Here is a 16,703-nt window from a genome sequence, read left to right on the forward strand (position 1 = left end):
AACTTGGATTTCAACTTCTGCACAACTGCAAAGCTCCTCTTCCCACTTGCAAATGTGTGTCTTGTTTTTCTCTGAAGTTGAATTCCTTTCCACATATACATAGCACAACTTTTTTCCATGCTTGTTCCGGCGCTCCATGCAGTCATGCTGGCCACATGACCTTGGAGGTGTCTACGGACAACGCCGGCTCTTCGGCTTAAAAATGGAGATGAGCACCAACCCCCAGAGTCAGACATGACTGGACTTAACGTCAGGGGAAACCTTTACCTTTTACTGTTTGGAAGCAATCAGAATTGCCACCGTGCCAAAATAAAACACCAAAAACCTGAGCCCTTCTTGGGTGCATGTCGGCGAAGGCAGAAACCTACGTGAAAAGAAAGGGCTTCTGGAAAGCATGTGTCCGGAGAACTTTGCAAGCAGGGCAGTTCTTTTTCTGCATTAATATACGTGCACTCACAGTCCCTGTTTCACACTGGTATGGAAAAGGGTATGTCACACGTCTTGATCAAGGATTTTTAGTAGACTATTATTATTTCAGTGGCAGCTTTTCCTGGAAAGAACTCTCCACCTGGTTTCTTTTCTTGGAAGGGAAACTTTCTTTCCTGCCTCTGCTGCAAGGTAACACCAAACTCCAAATCTCAGGATCCCACAGGATGTTTCCATGGCAGTTCAAGTGGAATCATAGTGATATAACAGTGTAGTGTGTAATACGGACCTGGGCTGTCTTGTAAGATCATGATTCCACTTGAATTGCCATGGAAACATTCTGTGCTCTCTCTCTCTCTCTCTCTCTCTCTCTCTCTCTCTCTCTCTCTCTCTCTCTCTCTCTCTCTTTCTCTCTCTGGAAGCCACTTTTTTGCATTCTTTGCAAGGCTGTGGAGGGAAGAGGGGAACTCCTTGACCTCACTTTCAGACTGGGACTATTGCCATGTTTGAATGCTGTCAGACCAAAGCCACAAGGAGGAAATGGAAAGGGAGTTGCCCCACGCCCACCTGAGACATTGTCGTGTGTGACCTCCTGGGGAGGAGGGGCATAAAGGGAAAGCTCCTTTAGTTTGTCTGAGGAATATGTTTCATGTTTTCTTCTGTGCTTTTGCCTCCAGTTTACTGTACTGCCAACATTATGTGTGGGCTGCCTAAAATCGTTTGGTGGGCCATAAGTGGCCCATGGGCTGTATGTTGTACAGGTCTGGGATAGAGTGATGAATAGGCAGATTCACTGATTTCATTTGCACATGGCCAAACACATTATTTTAAGAGTTTTCTCCTAGCTGGATGAAACTATGAGAGTTTTAAAAGTATTTTAGAGGACATTTCATACCTCAAAAGATCTGTGGGACATTTTTTCATAGAAAGTCATACATTTTGCCCAAAATACTTTGCCTTTCATACTTTATTTTGCAAAAAGATTTTTGTACAAATAAATTTCACACATACCCTCAAATGTGAAATATGTTTTTGTGGTCAATCATTTTCTTTCCCTCCCCCCCCCCCCCCGATAATTTTAATTGCAAATATATAAGGAATGGGGAGGGGTACAAGAGTGGATATAGAATATGGATATTTTTCACACCTGACATTGTTGTCTGATTTTCTATGAGAAGAGAGGGAAAAAAGAACATTTATTTTCTAATCTAAAATGGAAGAGTAGAAAAGCGAGTGCACAGTAATTTGAAACAAAAGAGATAGAAAGATTGAGAAATGGAAAATAGAAAGCCCTAAATAACGCTTCCTACCCTGTCTCTGTTGTCCGCTTCATAATCACCAAAACTAATTTTTTTGTCATAAAACGTCTTATCTCTGGTGGATTAACTTTCCAGGATCGCTTAGATATCATTGGGGACCCTGTTATTCTTATCACTTTCTCTATTTTTCCTTTCCTTGTTGTTCCTACATCCCTGTACTGCCAAATTTTTCTTGGTGCTATAGAAAACTCAGCATTTGTTTCTTTTTAATAGTCAATAAAAGGCTGCCATTCTTCTTCATATTTGGAAGAGTTTGGCGATTGTATAGGTCTTGTCAATTATTACAATATTTGAATTTGTGAGGATCTGGCCATTGTGTAAACCTGATCAGTATGCCCGTTTGTGCCAGAAACATCATTTTTGTAATCCGTAAATCCTGAGTAGGAATTTCCTCTTGTTTCCGGTAATCGCAAATAATGAAAAGCCCATCTCCTCTTGTATGGTGATTTCAGTCTATTTATATTTAAAGAAAGCATCCCCAAAGTCCTCATTCTTGAAATAGTAGATGATCATTCAGTTCTTCTTCATCATGTGGAGTGGCTGGCTGCTGTAGTTGAGCATCTTCCATTTTCTTGGTGAGAGGTGTTGAAATACTGCTTCCCATCAAGGAAAAGAAAATAAATAAGAATTTTTTACTTGAGTGATTAAAATTTCCACCCTAAGCAGCTCTTCAGAATATTCTTTCTTGAATAAATCAATAAAGTAGGACTATGAATGTGACTGAAATGCTATTTGTTTGCCATTTCACAGCATTCTGTACTGCGATTAAATTATTAGATAGAAATTTAGCTCACTATCTACATTATGTGAACCCTCCATTTGTTCATCAGAAAGCTTCATGTTCCCATTGAATTTTAGTCCAATATGAAGCCTGCATTCAGATATAAAATAATGGATTTTGAAAGCCTAGGATTTCACAAAAAATTGTTTCCTCTGGAAATAGGACAAGGATGCACTGGCTTGAAATACAGGAAGGAAGAATATCATAAATCTCATGGCGTTTACAATACAGGTTACCACATGATATTTATTTATTTATTTACAGTATTTATATTCACCCCGAAGGGGACTCAGGGAAATCACATTATATACATATAGGGCAAACATTCAATGCCCATAAACACATAGAACCGAGACAGAGACAGACGCAGAGGCAACTTAACCTTCTCCTGAGGGGATGTTAGATTCTGATAGCATTCATACTGATCTGAACAATAGACATACAGTAACCCAGAAGATGAGATGATGGTCTAGCAAGGCCAACGTGATCTTGGTCTGGCAGAACCACATGGACTCTAACTCACTGCCATAGTGGGTTCAGGAGGATGCGTGTGGCCACCTCTGCTCTGGATTGGCTCTGGATTAACTGACCAGTTAGACTCGCCCAGAGAGAAGCTGTGTGTCTTTACTGGTTGGAAATCAATATTCCGTGTGGAAATTATTTCCTAAGATAGAGATGCAGCTGTGGGAGAAAGTTTCACCAGTTGAGATGGGAGAAATTGACTTCTCCTTTCCCAGGATAGATGTGTGCAATGGTGAGGAAGAATTGTACCAGCCAACCATGCAGTTGTTATTTATATCCCCAGGCCCATCAAAACTGGTCTCTTTCCCTTTTATAGGTAAGATGAGGAGGGGAGGGAGCCTGCAGGATAGCAACCATGATACTTTTCATCTGCGTTGCATAGACAACCTCATCTGATACCCTCCAAATGTTTTGGACTCCAAATGCCTTCTGCGATAGTTAGGGAAGTGTAGTCCAAAACATTTTGGAGTTAATACATCAGTGAATGCCTCTTCATAAAAATATTCAGTGATGTTTACAGTACCACTTCTAAACAGATTAATTTATTATCTCATTGGGGCAGCTGTAGGGCTCAAGACTAAGAAAGAATGGCTTCATTAAAGCCGGTTTGGGTAAATGGATGGCTAAGGCAAGATTTGAACTGAGGACTTCCTGGTTCATAGCTTGGCTTGTCGATTGTGATGATAGCTCTTCACACTTCTGTGCCTGTAACTGCAATCTGTAGGAGGAAATATGTATGTCTTTAGCCCTAGCATAACATTTCAGTCACCTGTGGATCGTTCACACCCAAGACAGGGTGTAGCACAGGGAGAAGTCTGGGTTTGTTTGTTCTCTTTGAATATCTCTTTATTTTTACAGTTGGTGAGGTTAGGACCCTGTTTGCTGGAAAGGAATTTGAAACCAAACCAGCTTGCCCTGGAAATGTGTGTTTCCAGGGGAATTAGCACACAAACAAAAACTAAAATGTTGTTTAACCACTAGGTCTTAAGGGCTTGTGCATGCATGTTTGAAGGCATGTACACACATGCCCATGTAGTGGGAGTGCCCCGCAATGATGCGGATCCAGTAGTGTTATGATATGGCATTCAGCATGACAGCAAACTACTGTTGTTAGGTTAGCTATTATTTCTAGCCTTACCAAGATCATGATATAGCCTGTGCCAAAAGTCTTTTGATCCAGTAGAATAAAATGCAAGACAAATAAAACAGACTCGACATGAGAGTCCACTTATTCCTCATCCTTGTATCCTCGGGTCATCTCTCTCAGACTATTATCAGCACTTTTCCTTCAGACAATTGCTTTTTGAGCAGTGATTTCCTGTGAATCCTCTGATTCTTACACCAAGGTTAGGAATGTAAGAAACTCTTTTTGCACCCTCACGTCATCACCAGCTGATCACACCAGTGTTGTGCCAGGGGCCAGTACCATATTTGTAACCATTGGTTCCATTTGTTTCTTTCTTTTCTCTTTGTGGACTGGCAGCTGTTGGCTTGAGACTGGCACTGGTCCAAAAACCCACTACTTTGAGTAGCCCTGGTTTGCCCTCATTAGCAGTGGATCTCCAGGATCGTAGAAAAGAGCATTTCTTATATGGAGATACTAAGAATTAAATTTGGGACTGTTTATGTGGCCAGCATGTACTCTGTCATTGAGCTATAACATTTATTAGTTCTGTTATAAGAAGTTGGGGCAACCGTGGCACAGCAGGTTAAACTGCTAAGCTGCAGAACTTGCTGACTGGACGGTCAGCAGTTCGAAACTACGGACGGGGTGAGCTCCTGCTGTTAGCGCCAACTTCTGCCAACCTAGCAGTTTGAAATGTGAGTAGATCAATAGGTACTGCTTTGGTGGGAAGGTAACGGTGCTCCATGCAGTTTGCTGGCCACATGACCTTGGAGGTGTCTATGGACAACGCCGGCTCTTTGGCTTAGAAATGGAGATGAGCACCACTAGACTTTATGTCAAGGGGAAACCTTTACCTTTACCTTTATTATGAGAAGTGACCATCATAGGAAGCTCATTTGGTTTCAGATTGTTTGAGATCCTCACTATAATTTAATATTAAATATTGACTTATATAACATGCTGTTCTTTTTTTGTATGCAATCCCTATCTTCACATTTTGTCTTTCAGTCTCCATCCTGCACATTGAAAGTGTGCGGGAAGGTTACCAATCTGAAGGGCTTCGGAAATATGGCGGCTGTTTTCCTGAGGACCAGTGCTTCACTATTGTCTTCCGGGGCAAGAGGAAAAACCTGGACCTAGCAGCCATTAGCGTGAATGAAGCTCAGCAGTGGGTGAGAGGACTCAAGAAACTGATGGCAAGAGGTGAAGCCATGAGCCAGCGGGAAAAACTTGAGCAATATCCTTTCTGTTCAAGTCGCCAGAGGCATGGCAGGTGTGCTCTTCTCTTTGGAGCAACAGCGTGCACTGTCGGGCAAGAAAGTGTGATTTTGTTGAATTGAATGTTTTTATATTGCGGAATGATATTTTAAATTGTAAGTCGTTCGGAGCACTCTGGTGGAGAGCAACTAATTAAGAAATAAAGTGAAGTGAAGTGAAATGGGGAACTAGTCCAGTGGTTCTCAACCTGGGGTCCCCAGATGTTTTTGGCCTTCGACTCCCAGAAATCCTAACAGCTGGTAAACTGGCTGGGATTTCTGGGAGTTGCAGGCCAAAAACATCTGGGGACCCTAGGTTGAGAACCACTGAACTAGTCCCATTCAGCAAGGTTTAAAAGATATGGAAGACACCCATCAAGGTCAGAGTTAGCTGAAATCAATGTAATCATGGTTGAAGGTGCACTAAAAATTATTAATTATAATTATAATCATAAAAGTTGGAAGAGACCTCAAAAGTTACCAAGTTCAACCCACTGCCAGTTTCGCGCATCTCTGATGTACAGCTTGGATAGCCTTGGTTTAAAATGTCCTTGCTGAATAGATGTTAGGAAGGTCTTCTCCCCTTCTTGTAATATGAAACACTGTGTTTGAAGCCTACTCCCTCTGTTAGGATGTGGGTGTGTTTGTGTGCCCCTGAATTCTAATTTGGGAGGGGTCTCAAGTTCTGCATTCCAGGAACAGACAAGCCCAAGAATACAGGGCAGGGCTGAGGGCAGGGAAGGTCAGACCCTGAAAGTGAAATTCTTGCCAAGTTGAATGTTTTCCTTCCAAACATACAAAGCCCAGCTTTGTTTAGTGTTTGCACATTAAGGTGGAAGCTGAAGTATCACTGCCATTAACCATAAATAGAGCATAGTTGAAGCCTATATAGATTTTTGAGAAGGCTGAAATTAAATATTCTCATTTAGAAAGTAAAAGGAACTTGGAAGTTAAACACATATGTGAGAAATTTTGATTTGATTGGTCTATTTTACTTGGGATTAACAATTAGATTTAGGTAAAGTTTACATGGAGCCCCCCGGTGGTGCAGCGAGTTAAACCGTTGAGTTGCTGAACTTGCTGACTGAAAGGTTGCTGGTTCGAATCCGGGGAGCAGAGTGAGCTCCCGTTATCAGCCCCAGCTTCTGCCAACCTAGCAGTTCGAAAACATGCAAATGTGAGTAGATCAATAGGTACTGCTCTGGCGGGAAGGTAACGGCACTCCACGCAGTCATGCCGGCCACATGACCTTGGAGATGTCTACAGACAACGCTTGCTCTTTGGCTTAGATATGGAGATGAGTACCAAACCCGAGTCAAACACGACTAGACTTAATGTCAGGGGAAAACTTTTACCTTTACCTTTAAATGCCCTCTTATCTCTGATAATTTGTCAAATGGACTGGAGGTTCTCCATCTTTCTCCTGGAGCAACAAATAACAAGTTTGCTCGACTAGATATTTGAAATATTCCTTCTTCAGATAAATTAATTACATCTTCTTCAGATTAAAATATCCACGTCCTCAAGTTGTCAACACAAAACTTGACGTCTGGTCATCTAACCACTTTTGTTACCTTAGCATTATCTTATAATGCTCTTATGTGGAAATCCCAGAGGTTGGTGTCTCCCAGTTCCTTGGCTTTTTCCTTATATCCATTTTTACTTGGATCCATGATATGCTGCATCAGGCTGACAAGAACAAAGACAACAAGATGAGCTTCAAAGAGATCAAGAACATGTTGCGCATGATCAACATTGACATGAACGACATCTATGCATACAGGCTCTTCAAGGTATTTCCTTCTGTGATACACCTGGTGTTTTCTTTCATCCTGTTTTGCCTCTTATCTCCTCCATTCTGTCCATTCTTCTGCTTGACTGTAGTTTCATATTTTTTGCTCAATGAAGGATGTTTAATCTCACCTACAATATTCCTCAGTCTCTCAGCGCTTTAGCAAAACTTGCAAATTTGAAAGTCCTTATAAGATGTGTTTTCCTATGATCCCATAAGTGATTTTTGAACAGGTTAGCAGAAAAATAGAAACATGGCATCAGTTTCTTTAAAAACTTTTGGTTGAAGGTGCTTTCTAACATGGGCATTATTTATTTATTTATTTACAGTATTTATATTCTGCCCTTCTCACTCCAAAGTGGACTCAGAGCAGATTACAATGCACATATACATGGCAAACATTCAATGCCATTAGACATACAACATATAGACAGACACAGAGGCAATTGAATATTTTTCCAGCTTCCGGCTTCATGAGGGTATGCTCAATTCTGGCCACAGGAGGAGCTGACGCTTTATCGTCCACTTGTGACACCGAGTCCTTGATGGTAGTACTTCCTCATTCCTTTCCGCACACTGCTGGCATTTTTTATGGTGTCGCAAATTAGTTAAATTAGTTTCCCCACATAAAGCGGTACCTAGAATTTTCTACTCAACAGATGCAACTGTTTTTTCGAGCTGCTTAGGTGGGCAGTGAGCTAGGCTATTAATGGTTGGGAGCTCAATCCGACCTGGGTTTCGATCCTATGACCTCTTGGTCAGTAGTGATTTATTACAGCTGGCTACTAACCAGCTGCGCCACAGCCTGGCCCATTATGTAAGTCGTCATGATCTACCCCAAATATGAACTTCTACGGGAGCTCCAGATGGTGTTTTCCATTGTAATCCTTCAACCACCCTCCCCAATACTGCTTCTGTCTTTTTCATGCCACCAAATATGAGCTCCCAAGTAGAGAGAAAAAGAGGGAAGCAGAATGGTATAATAGTCTAAGTACCATCTAGCTTCTCTACAAGACCAGGGTTTGAATTCCCACTCAGCCATGGGAACCCACTAGATGATCCTGGGAAATTTACATTCAGCCTCAAACCAAAGCAAAAGTAAATAATAAATCTGAATAAATCTTGTCAAGAAAAACATATGATAGATTCACCATAAGTCAGAGTTGATTTGAATGTATGTAACAACAGTAAAAAGAAAGGCAGAATGGATGACTGGGTTGTTTATCTTTCCACTCTAAGCTCAGTCCAAAGCTTGTCTTATCTTCCTTATCCATCATTGTGTGGCGGTTTGTTCTCTCTCTCATTCCAGGAGTGTGACAGATCTAACAATGACCGCTTGGAAGAATACGAGATTGAGGAGTTCTGCACACGGCTAATGGAGCGTCCTGAGCTGAAGGAGATCTTCCACCGTTACTCAGGAGAGGACTGTGTGCTGTCGGCTGAGGAGCTGCGGGAATTCCTGCATGACCAAGGGGAAGAAGCCACCATCAAGAGGGCTACTGATATTATCCAAACTTATGAGCTAAATGAGAGAGGTATGAACCCCTTTTATTAAAATCCGGGTTCTGATGGCACATTTGCCAGCATGGTCATAAAAGCGGATTGCCCTTCTTATCTGGTACTTCACAGCTTGAGGAAAGTGATTAGTTACCTCTAGACTGGACTACTGCAATGCGCTCTACGTGGGGCTTCCCTTGAAGATGGCCCAGAAATTACAATTGGTCCAGCGGTCGGCAGCCAGACTAATAACTGGGGCGAGTTACAGGGAGAGATCCACTCCCTTGTTCAAGGAGCTCCACTGGCTGCCGTTTATTTTCCGGTCCCAATTCAAGGTGCAGACCATCACCTATAAAGCCCTAAACGGTTTGGGACCCACCTACCTTCGTGACCGTATCTCCTATCATAAACCTGCCCGATCCCTTCGATCGTCAGGGGAGGCTCTCCTGTCGCCACTGCCAATACCTCAGGCCCGCCTTGTGGGAACAAGGGAGAGGGCCTTCTCTGCTGTGGCCCCCCGATTGTGGAACTCACTGCCCGGTGAGATTAGGCAAGCCCCCACACTAGCAGCCTTTAAGAAAGACCTGAAAACATGGCTCTTCCGTTGTGCCTTTGGAGAGTAATCACTAGATAAATCCCTTTTGCTGCTCTCCTTCAATATTTGTCCTCCAGATTGCACCGCCACTTTATGACCCTGTCCTCTGTGGTTTTTACTCCTACTTCCTTTCTCACCCCGAGTTTTAACTTAGTGTTCATGTGGCCTGCCCTTGGTTTTATTGTTCTTTTGATCTTGTTTAATGTAGTTTATATTTTCTTTTATTGTTGTTGTTTTATTGTTGTTTAATGTGCTATGATTTGTTGTTCTATTGTATTTTGTTATATTGTATTGTTCTGGGCATGGCCCCATGTAAGCCGCCCCGAGTCCCCGTTGGGGAGATGGTGGCGGGGTATAAATAAAGATTATTATTATTATTATTATTATTATTATTATTATTATTATTATTATTACTAAGTGATTCAAGTTTCTTGGAATATCATACTTGGCAGGTAAGAAACCTCTGGTAGGTTGCAGAGAGAACATTATTTTTTGAAGTAAAAGCAAGTCCTCTTCTGCACCTTTTCAGAGAGACAACATCTAATCCAGCCTTAGTAGATCTGTAACATATTTTTATGGTGGTGAAGAGGAGAAATGCTACAACTGAAAAATATGTTAGGTTTTCGTACTTACAACATGACTGGATATCCATATTTTCTAAGTCAAGGAAGAGGGGAAAGTGAGTTGACCAAATAAAATGTTTTTATTGGCCATGGAAACTCACAGGATGACCTTGGGTAAGTAACACACCCTCAGCCCTAGAAAGCCCCATGTTTGGTACACCATAGGGTTACCATAACTCAGAAATGACTTGAAGGCACACAGCAGCAGCAACAAAAGCATCATATGGGTTTCTTAGCAATATTTGTTTGGGAAGGTGGGGTTGCTTTCCTCTGAATTTGAGAGAATATTACGTAGCTAAGGCCACCCAGTGAGTTTCCGTAGTCAAGCAGAGATAACAACCTTGGTCTCCTGGCATTCTTAATCCAAAACCCAAGATAATATTCATACGTGTTTTCACAGAGCACTTTGCAATAGCCTAAGAAAAGGAATATAACTGAGAAATGGGAGGGGGCACTGGAACTTATATCATTGATGGTCTCTCTCTTGTGCATTTTACTTCTTGCCCTCTCTTCTTTAGATGTCCCTGAATATAGACTCTGTTACTGTCTGCACCCAGATGTTGTGCTAACTTCTCATCCATATCCTCAGAGCTTTCCATAGACTAAGCCTGCTCCTCCTTCGCCTCTCTGCTCTTATATCTCAACACATCCATACCTCTGAACTTCCATTGTTAAGCTAAACCACTTCACTTATCTGAAGATCTCTTGTTCCCTGGAACAATAGCTCCTCTTTTATTTTGAGGACACTTATGGTTGTTACTGCCTTCCAGAATGTTTTATGGCATGTTGTTTTCATTGTGACTGCAAATCAGTTTTGGCAACCCTAAGTTGAGCCTCTCACGGGGCTTTATTTGCAAGACTTGTTCAGATGTGGTTTCCCTTCTAGTCATTTTGAGACCGAGAGTGTGGGAAATCCTAATGGGTTTCCATGGCCAAATTGGGATTCAAACTTTGTGTCTCTAGGGCAGCGGTTCCCAAACTGTGCTCCGGGAAACCCTTGGGGCTTTGCAAGTGACCAGCCTCCTCTGGGGTTTCTGCTGCTGCTGCTGGTGTTGTTGTTACCAAGGCTGGATGGCCATATGTTGGGGATGTTTTGATTATGTTTTTTCTGCATGGCAGAAGGGGGTTGGGTTGGATGGTCTTCACTGAAATACTGTTAAGTTTAGGTAAAGGTAAAGATTTTTCCCTGACATTAAGTCTAGTTGTGTCCGACTCTGGGGGCTGGTGCTCGTCTCCATTTCTAAGCTGAAGAGCCGGCTTTGTCTGTAGATGCCTCTAAGGTCATCTGACCGGCATGACTGCATGGAGTGCTGTTACCTTCCAGCTGGAGCGGTACCTATTGATCTACTCACATTTGCATGTTTGCAGGTTGGCAGAAGCTGGGGCTAATAGCAGGAGCTCATCCCGCTCACTGGATTCAAACCACTGACCTGTCAGTCAGCAAATTCAGCAGCTCAGCGATTTAATCTGCTGCGCCATCAGGGGCTCCCTAGTGTAAAGTTCATGTTGGTTAAAATTGTTCTTCATTCTAAATATATTTTTTTTGCACTGAATGAATTAGTGTACACAGGCACTCTCCATCCATCTGCCACTGGCCCAGCCGATGCCTAATACACACACACACACACACACACACACACACACACACACACACACTATATATATATTTCTTGGGGCTCCACGAGAAACCTTTGCTTCAAAAAGGCTCCACAGCTGAAAAAGTTGACAACCCTTGCTGTAGAGTCATAATCCAATTCTCAAACTTAGTACCATGCTTCAAAATGTCTCTTCAATTAATATTTTCAACAACTTTTTTTAAAAAAAGACTTACCCACAAATTACTCCCCTTGCCTTAATAACCTAATTTCCAGAGGGTACTTTGTGTTCATTTATAGTAGCAAGAAACAACAGAGAGTCCCGCGGTTTCTGAAAGTAAGTCATGAGTTCGCTTCATGAACTGTTGTTACCTCATCTTCCCTCTTGTTTGTATCCAATAGCCTCACGTGACTTAAGTAAATTTAATTCATTATGACATAAGCTTTCAAAAACTGTATCCCACTTCATAAGATACATGAAGTGTCACTTCAGATTGCCTCTCTTTTTTTTTTTTGTCCGATAGCCTGATCTGACCATACTCATGAACATTCATCCAAAATAATAGCTCATTCTTGTCTTACTGACTCTTGCTTTCACTTCCCTCACATTGCTATGTTATTCCTTTGGTGTCTATTTTAAAACTGCTTGCTAGCTCTTTAGGGCTGGGATCTGTCAAGCCTGTTATTTATAAAACCCCATGATATATGTAGATGGCCCTGCATAAATAACACCATAATAGTGCCCTTGTGTCTTTGAAAACCTGTCCTCTGTGTACAAAACCCTGATGTCTGGGGTTCAAATAGATCATTTGTGTAACATGTTACAAAAATTGACATAATTGTGTTAGGCAAAAGATTAAAAAGCATGGAGGGACTGCACATAAGAAATTATGGTTGGAATTATATCTAATGGATTTCACTTTTGCTCCAGCACATACAGATAAACACACAGAGAGAGAGAACCAGCAGCTGATGAGAGACATTAAGAAAAAGAAAAGTATTGGAGTGTGTTGCACTTTACATAATGAGAAAGAGGGAAAGATCAGCATGGAGCAGTTGTTTTTGATGACTATAGACATTCATCATAACATGTGGCATGGTTTTATAAGACTGACACCTTCAGTGTGCTTAATGTATGAAAACTAAGAACACCCCAACTAATAGTCTCTTTGTCCCACAGCCAGACAGCACAACCTCATGATGTTGGATGGTTTCATGATGTACCTTCTGTCCTCTGCCGGAGATGTCCTCAACCAGAACCACACAGAAATCTATCAGGATATGAGCCAGCCACTGTGCCATTACTTCATCTCCTCCTCCCACAACACCTACCTGACCGACAACCAGATTGGGGGAGCCAGCAGCACCGAGGCGTATATCCGGTAAGAAGCCTTCATGCCATAAAAGCTACATTCAAAGTGAATCCTGTTGAATAAGCTCACGAGAAATAAATGGATAATTTTTGCCATGTACCATAAATACTCCTGGTAGCACCACGGGTTAAACCACTGAGCTGCTGCACTTGCTGACTGAAAGGTTGGCAGTTCGAATCCGGGCAGCGGGGTGAGCTCCTGCTGTTAGCCCCAGCTTCTGTCAACCTAGCAGTTCGAAAACATCCAAATGTGAGTAGATCAATATGTACCGCTCTGACGGGAAGGTAACGGCGCTCCATGCAGTCATGGCAGCCACATGACCGTGGCGGTGTCTACAGACAACGCTGGCTCTTCGGCTTAGAAATGGAGATGAGCACCAACCTCCAGAGTTGGACACGACTAGACTTAATGTCAAGGGAAAATATATACTCATGTATAAGTTGATCTTATGTCTTAAGTCAAGGACAGGTTTGGGGACTAAAATTATGGCAACTGGAGTGGTTTGGTGGAGTACCTGGCAAGCTTTGGTGGTTTGACAGCCACAGAAAGTTGTGGCAGGAAGTGGAAAAAACACAGATTTGAAAAGAGACGAGCAGGGGCCTGTTCATACTACGTGATTATAACATCTTGATTCCCCTTTAGCTGTAATGTTTCCATTTTATGGAATGCTGTGATCTGCCATTTAGTGAGTTGTATGGAGAATTGTCAGCCAGAGACCTCTGCTGTCTAACAGAATTCTCACTCCCAGGATTCCATAGGATGCATCCATGATAGTTAAAGTAGAATAATAGTGCTGTAACTGTACAGTGTGAAAAGGGCTACAGGTTTAATGGAACAATTGTTTTCTGAAGATAACAATTTGTGTTTGTGTCAAGACAGAATGAATGAAGAGGGAATACTAGGTTAGTGCCTGGGTCAGGAATTACCCTTTTAGATTTGTCTGTTTATGTCAGCTATCTGAGGCTCAGGTGGTTTTATTAATTTTCTGTTCCATAACCCCAAAGGAACAATGTGAAAAGTTCCTCTGAGACATCCCCGAAGTGTTTACACCATGACAAACTACCGGTATTTCTCACAAGAGTTTGAACAGAGTTTGGTGAAATGTGGAGCTGGCAGGTTTGTCACCACAACATAAATGTGAATCTTATTAATTGCTGGAATATTTGACAGCAGGATCTGATTCCCAGCCCTGAGATTTTAGTGTCAAACACAGAGATGTGTCCGACTCGAGATGCCAGAGGATGCAAACTTGGTTATGCCATTACGCATTATATTAAATTAAATTAAGCGTCTACCGCATTTGTTATTCTAACAAATAAGGAAAATACCCATATACAGTTAGCCCTCCATATCCATGGATTCTGTATCCATGGATTCAATCATCCATGACTTGAAAATGTTTTTTAACAAGTTCAAAAATCAAAGCATGACTTTGTCATTCTATATAAGGGACACAATTTAAAGCAACTTAACTATTCCATGTCATATAATAGGGCTTGAGCATCCACAGACTTTGGTATCCATGGGGATCCAGGAACAAAACCTCAGTAGATACCAAGGTCCTACAGTTACACATAACTTTCAAGGCAGTACTCTTGCTCTCTGATTTCTTGCCCATGTCCTGATGATGGAAGGAGAGGGAACCTGTGATGAGAACAGAAAACCAGTTTATCTGTTTCTCCAATTTGTTCCATCAGTTTGAGCAATTTGTCCCAATTAGTAATAACACAGATCTGATCCTTTTCCTTGCCCTATCTGGTATGTAACACTCATTTTTTTTTGCCTCAAAATAATGATGGCAGAGTTGTTGAAAAAGAAATCCTAATCGGCATAGTCGACTACGAATTGTGACAGAAATAGTTTTGAGGGCCAAAGATCCCGTGTTCCTTTTACTATGTTATGGAACCTGTTCCACAGTCTGTTCTTGGCTGTACCAACTCTGACTGCTTGATCAAAGCCAGATAATCCTCTTGTTGAAATTTCTAATACAGGTTGATCTTATGCAGTGACTGCCTTGTAATACCAGGGGAAGAATGCACAACATGCCACATGGGTTGTTATTTTATTTGAGCATTAAAATGATTACTCAAGTTTTTAAAAGTCCAGGTCAGCCTTCTGTTTTGATGCCTGCTGGCAGTCAGTATATAGTTCATTCTTTTGCCAGGCTTCTATTTATTCAAATATAAACATTTCTGTATCCTGAACTCCAGGAACTTGACCGTAAACCTTTAAGCATGGAGGCTTTAAAAACATTCCAGATTTGTGCAGACCTAACCAGACTTTATTGCACTCCAAGTTGTCCTTAAGGCAGGTTGAAGGTTGCCTAGGAACTGGTCAGCTGAGGGTTAGCAGGAACAATAGTACATGAACTGTACCCAGCCTTTCCTTTAACACTAAGAGAGATCTTGGGGCTGCAGCTGAATTGTTACACCCATATCATTACTCTCTCTTCTGCCTTTTTTCCAATGCTGTAATCTCCATTGTTTCTCTTTGGCAGGGCATTGATGAAAGGGTGTCGATGTGTGGAACTTGATTGCTGGGAGGGCTCCAATGGAGAGCCTATCATCTACCATGGTCACACACTCACCTCCAAGATCCTTTTCCGGGATGTAATTGAAAGCATCCGGGACTATGCATTCAAGGTAGGATGAACTAAAGTTCCCATGGTTCCTTGCAAATAGGGTGCAGTTACATTTGAAATCTGAAGCATAGACATTTTGATGAGAGTCCTTTTACCACAACTGTAACCTGGTCGAAGAACCCTTAAGGTAAAGGTTTCCCCTGACATTAAGTCCAGTCGTGACCGACTCTGGGGGTTGGTGCTCACCTCTATCTCTAAGCCGAAGAGCCGGTGTTGTCCATAGATATCTCCAGGTCATGTGGCCGGCATGACTGCATGGAGCGCTGTTACCTTCCCGCCAGAGCGGTACCTATTGATCTACTCACATTTGCATGTTTTCGAACTGCTAGGTTGGCAGGAGCTGGGGCTAACAGCAGGTGTTCATTCTGCTCCCGGGATTTGAACCTGGAACCTTTTGGTCCGCAAGTTCAGCAGCTCAGTGCTTTAACACACTGTGCCACCAGGGGCCCTTAGTTCATCAGTTATCCAAATTGAGCATTCCTTATGATTAATTCCAAAATCCAGTATTGTACACATGAGTGGCCGAGATAGTGACACCTTTGCTTTCTGATGGTTCAATGTACACAAACTTTGTTTCATGCACAATACTCAATTCTCTTTGTGTAAAATAACCTTCTAGCTATGTGTATATGATGTATATGAAGCAAAAATAAATTCTGTATTTAGACTTTGGTCTCATCTCCAAGATATCTTATGTGTATATATGTGCAAATAGAAGTACAGTAGAGTTTCGCTTATCCAACATAAACAGGCCGGCAGAACATTGGATGAGCAAAAATGTTGCATAATAAGGAGGGATTAAGGAAAAGCCTATTAAATGTCAAATTACATTATGATTTTACAAATTCATTTATAATCAAATTCACCAAAACATCATGTTTTACAACAAATCGACAGAAAAAGCAGTTCAATACACCATAATGTTATATAGTAAATATTGTATTTATGAATTTAGCTCCAAAACATCACAATGTATTGAAAACATTGACCACAAAAACATTGGCTACTAACAAATTGACTACAAATAAAGATAGAATTGCATAAAATAAACTTACAGAAACAACATTGTCGGAATTTAAATCTGTAAAAAGTTCAGCCCTTGCTGCCTAGAGAAACAGCTGTGGATCCGGGCGGGAGGCAGACTGCGTTGGATAATC

At 41.7% G+C, this 16,703-nt stretch overlaps 1 protein-coding gene across 2 annotated transcripts in view; it reads left to right on the plus strand.

Annotated features, from left to right (window-relative positions):
- Positions 1-16,703, plus strand: part of plcd3 (phospholipase C delta 3) — an 81,010-nt gene that overhangs the window by 44,639 nt on the left and 19,668 nt on the right. For both annotated transcript variants that reach the window (XM_016994531.2, XM_008113228.3), the window contains exons 3-7: positions 5,183-5,411; positions 7,094-7,223; positions 8,532-8,757; positions 12,713-12,914; positions 15,403-15,547. In XM_016994531.2, coding sequence (XP_016850020.1) covers positions 5,183-5,411; positions 7,094-7,223; positions 8,532-8,757; positions 12,713-12,914; positions 15,403-15,547 — 932 coding nt within the window. The remainder of the gene's footprint in view (positions 1-5,182; positions 5,412-7,093; positions 7,224-8,531; positions 8,758-12,712; positions 12,915-15,402; positions 15,548-16,703) is intronic.

This window comes from Anolis carolinensis, chromosome 6, assembly GCF_035594765.1.
Source record: "Anolis carolinensis isolate JA03-04 chromosome 6, rAnoCar3.1.pri, whole genome shotgun sequence".
In the NCBI taxonomy this organism is placed as follows: domain Eukaryota; kingdom Metazoa; phylum Chordata; class Lepidosauria; order Squamata; family Dactyloidae; genus Anolis; species Anolis carolinensis.